General features: G+C 39.7%; 1 protein-coding gene across 1 annotated transcript in view; it reads right to left on the bottom strand.

Annotated features, from left to right (window-relative positions):
- Positions 1–21: 21 nt before the first annotated feature.
- LOC107677987 (fibroblast growth factor 11-like) overlaps positions 22–8,303 on the bottom strand; it is a 51,680-nt gene continuing 43,398 nt past the window's right edge. Inside the window, exons 4-5 of the mRNA XM_016473069.1 lie at positions 6,229–6,427; positions 22–373 (exon numbers count right to left, since the gene is read on the bottom strand). Of these exons, the coding sequence (XP_016328555.1) occupies positions 240–373; positions 6,229–6,427 (333 nt within the window). The 3' untranslated portion in view covers positions 22–239. The remainder of the gene's footprint in view (positions 374–6,228; positions 6,428–8,303) is intronic.

Below are 8,303 nucleotides of genomic sequence, written 5' to 3'. Positions count from 1 at the left end.
TGGTTTGGGATCTCTGGGGGGGGGGGGGGGTTCAGGTGTCATGCCGGGTCAGTGGAAATATATGAGCTAGTTCGACGGAGAGAGGCAGGGATTCTCCGCTCATCTGTCTGATCTTGCCCCATTCAAAAACCCACAGCTAACAGCCGCTCACACAGCTCTTCCTGCCCTCGCTGCATGAAGTAAAATGGAGTTCTCAGTGTCTATGTAGTCCCTCACCCTCCCTGCGTGTGTCCCCTGTGCTAAGAAGCGTCAGCTCTGGGGGCCTCTTTCCTGCCATTCTGGTGAGACGGGGAGTCTGAAGTCTTTACGGTTTTGCGTGGAGGACTCTGCTCCGCTACGAGCTCATGCAGTGAAGGTTCCTTGTACATGGCCACTGAGGGAACAAGAAGAACAAAGACACACTGATGTTATTTAAAGCAACAACAGAGTAACTAAAGTTATAGTCTCTGGAATAGTGCAATGTAAAACGTAAAGAATCTGCCATTGAAAAACCCGTGTTTGGACCACTAATTGGAATATTGGGAGGGCCATTAGCTGGTACAAAACTAATTATTATCTAGTATAAGATGACCAAAGTTGGATATAAGCTCATCTATGACATCTGGTTCAAGCTGGATTTTGACTGGTTTAAGCTGGTGCAAACTGGTTGTTAGCTGATCTAAAATGGTCATTAGCTGGCTCAAGCTGGTCAACAGCCAGTCCAAGCAGGTTATTATCTGGTTTGAGATAGTCAAAGCTTGATATTGGCTGGTCTATGCTAGGTTATTTGCTTGTTCAAGTTGGTGTAAGCTAATTGTTAGCTGATTTAAGATGGTTATTAGCTGGCGCAGGCTGTTTATTAGGTGGTCTAAACTAATTATTAACCTGCCTGATCTAGAGCAATCTGGTTATTATCTGGTCTAAACTAGTGCAAGCAGGTTATTCACTGGTCCAAGCAGGTTATTAACTGCTATAAACTAATTATTGTCTGGTTTAATCTGGTGCAAGTAGGTTATTAGCTGATCTAAGATCAGCTGGTACAAGCTGGTTATTAGGTGGTCGAAGCTGGTTACAATCTGGTCTGAGTTAGTGCAAGCTGATTATTATCTGGTTTAAGCTAGTGCAAGCTGGCTTTAGCTGGTGAAAAATGGTTATTAGGTGGTCTAGGCTGGTTATTAGCTGGTCTGAGTTAGCACAAGCTGGTTATTATCTGATTTAAGATAGTGCAAGCTGGCTTTTGCTGGTGCAAACTGGTTGTTAGTTGATCTAAGATGGTCATTAGCTAGTCTAAGCAGGTTATTATCTATCTTGAGATAGTCAAAGCTGGATATTGTCTGGTCTATGCTAGTGCAATCTGGTTATTTGCTGGTTTAATTTTGGTGTAAACTAGTTGTTGGCTGATTTAAGATGGTTATTAGCTGGCGCAGGCTGGTATATTAGGTGGTCTAAACTGGTTATTAACTTGCCTAATCTAGAGCAATCTGGTTATTATCTGGTCTAAGCTAGTGCAAGCAGGTTATTCGCTGGTCCAAGCAGGTTATTAACTGCTCTAAACTGGTTATTGGCTGGTTAAATTTGGTGCAAGCAGGTTATTAACTGATCTAAGATGGTCATCAGCTGGTACAAACTGGTTATTAGGTGGTTGAAGCTTGTTATTATCTGGTCTGAGTTAGTGCAAGCTGGTTATTATCTGGTTTAAGCTAGTGCAAGCTGGCTATTAGTCGGTGCAGAATGGTTATTAGTTGGTTATTATCTGGGGCCAGTTGCATAAACTTAGCCTCTATGTTAAGATAGTGTCTTAAGAACTAGTTTGACCAACTAGCAGTTAACCAAGGGGTAATCAGTCTTATATTTTGGATTCAGCTTAGACTAATCTACGTTTTTATGTAACCAAATGTAAAACATTTTTTACCAGTTTTTAAGAAAAAAATAGCTGACTAACTTTTAAGACTAGTCTAAACTTTTATGCCACCTGCCTCTGGTCTAAGATAGGGCAAGCTGGCTACTAGCTGGTCTAAACTAGGGCAGCTGGTTATTAGCTGGTCCTTAGCTTGTCTAGGCTGGTTATTATCTGGTCTAAGATTGGTTGGTTACTAGCTGGTCTATGCTAGTGCAAGCTGGTTATAAGTTGGTCCAAGATGGCTAGTCTAAGTTGGTCATTATTGGGTCTAAGCTAGTGCAAGCTAGATATTAGCTAGTCTATGCTAGTGCAAGCTGAATATAATTCATTAGTCAGTGCAAGCTGGTTATTAGCTAGTCTTTGTTGCTTATTAGCTGGTTGGCCAGTCACCATCTTCCAAAAACAATCTTGACCACCTGGTTTGCTAATAGACCATCCAAACTGGTCTACTAGCTTATCACCTGTTTGGACCAGCTATTGACAAGCTTTAACCAGCTAGAAACTAAAACACAGTTACCCCTTTAAGTTAGATTTTCCATCTGGGAATGTCAGTCTCTGCTAATCTATATTCTGCATCTGAATCAGGGCTGCGTGATTAATCGAAATGAAATCGCAAAGGCGATAAATCGCGATTAGGCAGAATCTGCAATTGTCATGCGTATCTTTCAGTGAAGCACAGTTCTCTGATCAGTAGTAAATCCCCATCTGAAGGCCAGAGGGCGCTCTCGCACTGAAACTCCAAATACACCCTGCAGAAGTAATCCAGGAAATCCCTATAGTGGTTGCTGAATAAACAGAAGATTTAAACGGGTCATATGATGCTGCTAAAAATAACATTATTTTGTGTATTTGGTGTAATGAAATGTGCTTATGTAGTATAAGGTTAAAAAAACACATTATTTTCCACATACTGTACATTATTGTTTCTCCTCTATGCCCCGCCTTTCTGAAATGCGTTGATTTTTACAAAGCTCATCGGTCTGAAAAAGCGAGGTGTGCTCTGATTGGCCAGCTATCCAGTGCGTTGTGATTGGCCGAATTCCTCAAGCGTGTGACGGAAATGTTACGTATGACCCCTTTAACTGCTTTCATTGATTCAGCGTGACTAATAAACACGCGACTACGACAATATATGGTTTATCTGAGTTCGTCTTATTATAATTTTTATTATAATAAAGTATATAATAATGCAATGCTAATCGACAGCCTTTATCACTGCTTAGAATACTATGAAATATTGTGTGCCTTATTCTGTGTAAGAAGCCACATAATCTCAAATAAGGATTTATTTAAAACACTCGACTGACGTTATGAAGTGAGTTTGGAGTAAAAACATGTTATTAAATGTGGTATTTTCACGTGCTTTCAGATGGAGCAGCATTTACTACACAGAGCCGTCATTCACTGACAAGCTATGCAAACAGCTTTCATAATCACAGAACGATATCTTCAATTTCATAATCGCACAATAATATCGTCTGCGATTATGAATGCGATTTTGCATAGCTTGTCAGTGAACTACGGCTCTGTGTAGTAAATATTGCTCCATCTGAAAGCACGTGATGGAGATTTACTACTGCTCACAGAACCAGCTTTACTGACAAGATGCGCATGACAATCACATTAGATTAATCATGCAGCCCTAATCTGAATGTTTCTCAAGTTTAAACCTGATCTGACCTTCGATGACTTTAGGTAGGAAGTGTGCGGCTGCTTTGGTCTTCTTCACGCGGTTGCCCTTCATCACTTGGCCATCCCGGTTGATGCCGATATACCACGAGCGTCCAGACTGGCTTTGGCGGTACAGCATGGAGGAGTACGTCACATAGTAGTTCTCAAACACACTCTCTTTGAATTTGCATTCTGGGTTGAAATTCTCCTGCCAAAGAATGAAAAACACAAATATGCTAATAAATACAGACATCTGTAATACATGCACATACATGTATGAGAAAACGAAAGATGACAAAGTTAGCATGTTTCGAACAGAAATAACATCACACCGTACTTTTGATTGGTTGCTCTGCATCTGTAGAGGGTAAGCGGAAATCCCATCATGGTGCTTCTTTGAAAGCAATATTCTCCAGAGAGCAGGAGGTAGATTATTCTACTCATAAACTGCATTCATTTGCATGACTGATGAATTTAACACTGTCCCCAAAGGTACTCTGAGATTAGAGAAGCAGCGAGCTCCACTCAACATATGTACCGGCATGCAAATGTAAATGCACACACTTGAAAGCAGAAGCCACAAATCTATAGATACTCAAAATGTCATGGCCTGCGATGAAGAAAAACTCATTTCGCTTTCAACCTAAAACTTTAATTTAGCCCGTTCTGAACATAACCTTGCCTTTCCCATTCATCTCCCTTTCACTTAGAGCCCTTCCCACCAATCCAAGCCACTAAAGCCAGGTGACTGTAACCAGGAGCGACATGTATACATCTCTCTTAGTCTTTGTCAGGGTCCTTGCCCTGTCAGAGAGCAGACCCAATCAGCAGGATTGATTTACTGAGGGTAGCCAAGCAGAAACGGCTGACTGAAGTCTTTTGGCAAGCCACCGGAGATTGAGAGAGGATTTTTTTTAAACGAAAGAGGAAAAACTCATGTATGTGTGGCATTAGACGCAGAATGTCTTTCCAGCCACATCAAACGGGAGACTTTTCAGACACACTCTCCTACTCCAACATTTCTAACAAACGCAGACAAGGTACAGGAGACGAGGGAGCTTCAGTAGAACAACAGTGAACTGCAGTCAGATGAGATGTTGTCAGGCCATATGTCAGTAAAACGGAATTGTCCTGTCCTGACAGCCATTATACTGTGATCATAGCACATGCTCTTCAGTTGTACACACAAATGCGCCAGCGCGTTGTATATCATTCGTCAGCTAAGTCATGAAATTACCAAAAAGGCGATTAAAGCTGCAAACTGTGCATGTATACGCAGCACACAAGAACGTCTCTCAAATGCATGTACTAAAATATATTCTGCAATTCGAGATCACAATATAAGGCACAAGCTGATATGTATTTTTTATTTGTAATTTAATGCACAAATAAATGTGAGCACAGTGCACTTCTACTAGAAAATATGCGAAAATGAAACCATTTAAATGCATAAAATAACTCATTTTCTATTCTGGCATTTATGTCTACTGTTGACTTTTTTAATAAATCGCGATTAGGCAGAAGCCCAGTGCCATTATCAAATTGCTGCAATTTAATTAAATAAATATATACCAGATTGTAGGGCTGCATGATTAATCGAAATTTAAATCGCAAAGGCGATAAATCGCGATTAGGCAGAAGCTGCAATTGTCATGCGTATCTTTCAGTGAAGCACAGTTCTCTGATCAGTAGTAAATCCCCATCTGAAGGCCAGAGGGCGCTCTCGCACTGAAACTCCAAATACACCCTGCAGAAGTAATCCAGGAAATCCCTATAGTGGTTGCTGAATAAACAGAAGATTTAAACGGGTCATATGATGCTGCTAAAAATAACATTATTTTGTGTATTTGGTGTAATGAAATGTGCTTATGCAGTATAAGGTTAAAAAAACACATTATTTTCCACATACTGTACATTATTGTTTCTCCTCTATGCCCCGCCTTTCTGAAATGCGTTGATTTTTACAAAGCTCATCGGTCTGAAAAAGCGAGGTGTGCTCTGATTGGCCAGCTATCCAGTGCGTTGTGATTGGCCGAATTCCTCAAGCGTGTGACGGAAATGTTACGTATGACCCCTTTAACTGCTTTCATTGATTCAGCGTGACTAATAAACACGCGACTACGACAATATATGGTTTATCTGAGTTCGTCTTATTATAATTTTTATTATAATAAAGTATATAATAATGCAATGCTAATCGACAGCCTTTATCACTGCTTAGAATACTATGAAATATTGTGTGCCTTATTCTGTGTAAGAAGCCACATAATCTCAAATAAGGATTTATTTAAAACACTCGACTGACGTTATGAAGTGAGTTTGGAGTAAAAACATGTTATTAAATGTGGTATTTTCACGTGCTTTCAGATGGAGCAGCATTTACTACACAGAGCCGTCATTCACTGACAAGCTATGCAAACAGCTTTCATAATCACAGAACGATATCTTCAATTTCATAATCGCACAATAATATCGTCTGCGATTATGAATGCGATTTTGCATAGCTTGTCAGTGAACTACGGCTCTGTGTAGTAAATATTGCTCCATCTGAAAGCACGTGATGGAGATTTACTACTGCTCACAGAACCAGCTTTACTGACAAGATGCGCATGACAATCACATTAGATTAATCATGCAGCCCTAATCTGAATGTTTCTCAAGTTTAAACCTGATCTGACCTTCGATGACTTTAGGTAGGAAGTGTGCGGCTGCTTTGGTCTTCTTCACGCGGTTGCCCTTCATCACTTGGCCATCCCGGTTGATGCCGATATACCACGAGCGTCCAGACTGGCTTTGGCGGTACAGCATGGAGGAGTACGTCACATAGTAGTTCTCAAACACACTCTCTTTGAATTTGCATTCTGGGTTGAAATTCTCCTGCCAAAGAATGAAAAACACAAATATGCTAATAAATACAGACATCTGTAATACATGCACATACATGTATGAGAAAACGAAAGATGACAAAGTTAGCATGTTTCGAACAGAAATAACATCACACCGTACTTTTGATTGGTTGCTCTGCATCTGTAGAGGGTAAGCGGAAATCCCATCATGGTGCTTCTTTGAAAGCAATATTCTCCAGAGAGCAGGAGGTAGATTATTCTACTCATAAACTGCATTCATTTGCATGACTGATGAATTTAACACTGTCCCCAAAGGTACTCTGAGATTAGAGAAGCAGCGAGCTCCACTCAACATATGTACCGGCATGCAAATGTAAATGCACACACTTGAAAGCAGAAGCCACAAATCTATAGATACTCAAAATGTCATGGCCTGCGATGAAGAAAAACTCATTTCGCTTTCAACCTAAAACTTTAATTTAGCCCGTTCTGAACATAACCTTGCCTTTCCCATTCATCTCCCTTTCACTTAGAGCCCTTCCCACCAATCCAAGCCACTAAAGCCAGGTGACTGTAACCAGGAGCGACATGTATACATCTCTCTTAGTCTTTGTCAGGGTCCTTGCCCTGTCAGAGAGCAGACCCAATCAGCAGGATTGATTTACTGAGGGTAGCCAAGCAGAAACGGCTGACTGAAGTCTTTTGGCAAGCCACCGGAGATTGAGAGATTCGGACTGAGTGAGGGAAGGAAAAACGGAGAAGATGCTGGGGTCTGGAGGTGGATGAAAGGGTTATGGGAGTTTTTCTTCCCCGATCTTAAGCAGCTCAGCTCGAGTTGAGTGAAAACCAGCGAATACGTCCAGATTTCTGCCTGTCTGCTTTTAGTCTATGCAATGCTCAGGATTTTTTCTTAGATTTGTCTTCATCAGCTCTCTCGTTCTTTTTCTTTCACTTATTTTATCCAACCCACCCTCCCTTCCTCTTGGTCTATGCATCAAACTAAGCAGCTTTTGCCTCACGTATTTGATGTCCTCAAAATCTCACAGACGGAGGAGATCAATAGATGATCAGCCTCATGGAATACTAATAACAATCTAATCACGTGAATCGAGTTACCACGGCCACCAGGAAGGACATCGTCACATCCAACCTCACATTTTCAAGTTCAGTCTTCCAATATATAGCCCCAAAGTTGACCTTTGTCCTGTTTTACAACATACATTACATTATAGCTTGTGGTGGTACCATCTTGAGACATTAAAAACTTGACCTCCAGGAGTTGACCTGAGGACAACCTTAGGATTTGAAACATTTTGATGCCAAGGACCCCTAAATATGTTAGGAAAAAGTGTGTGAGAAAAAACAAATATTAAGTGTGATATTATAAAGACTACAAGATAATTGTTTCCAAATTTGAAATGCATTTGAATTAAATGTATATTTTTAATGTAAGCAAATTGTCATTATTAATATTCTCTAAAATATCTTATATTTATTAAGCATATCTGAGATTAACACTTTAAAATAGTTTTACCATATATAAATAATAAATATAAATGTATACAAATATAAATAATTTAAATAAAGTAAATTTAAACAAATTCTGTTTTCAGTCAGAACATAACACACATACACACACTCCATTAATATCTTAAGTGTGTCAGTATCACATTAACATTGAAATTTGTATAAATGTATATTATGTCAGATATAAATGTATACAAAACACACTTATAACATACTTGAAATAAACATAAATCATTTCTATATGATATAAGAAAAACTAATATGTATAAACACACACACACACACACACATGTATATATATACACACACACACGCACACACACACACACACACACACACACACATATATATATATATATATATACACACACATACATACA

Source organism: Sinocyclocheilus anshuiensis, unplaced genomic scaffold (genome assembly GCF_001515605.1).
Source record: "Sinocyclocheilus anshuiensis isolate Anshui unplaced genomic scaffold, SAMN03320099.WGS_v1.1 scaffold260, whole genome shotgun sequence".
In the NCBI taxonomy this organism is placed as follows: Eukaryota; Metazoa; Chordata; class Actinopteri; order Cypriniformes; family Cyprinidae; genus Sinocyclocheilus; species Sinocyclocheilus anshuiensis.
This window is presented reverse-complemented; position numbering and strand designations above follow the sequence as displayed.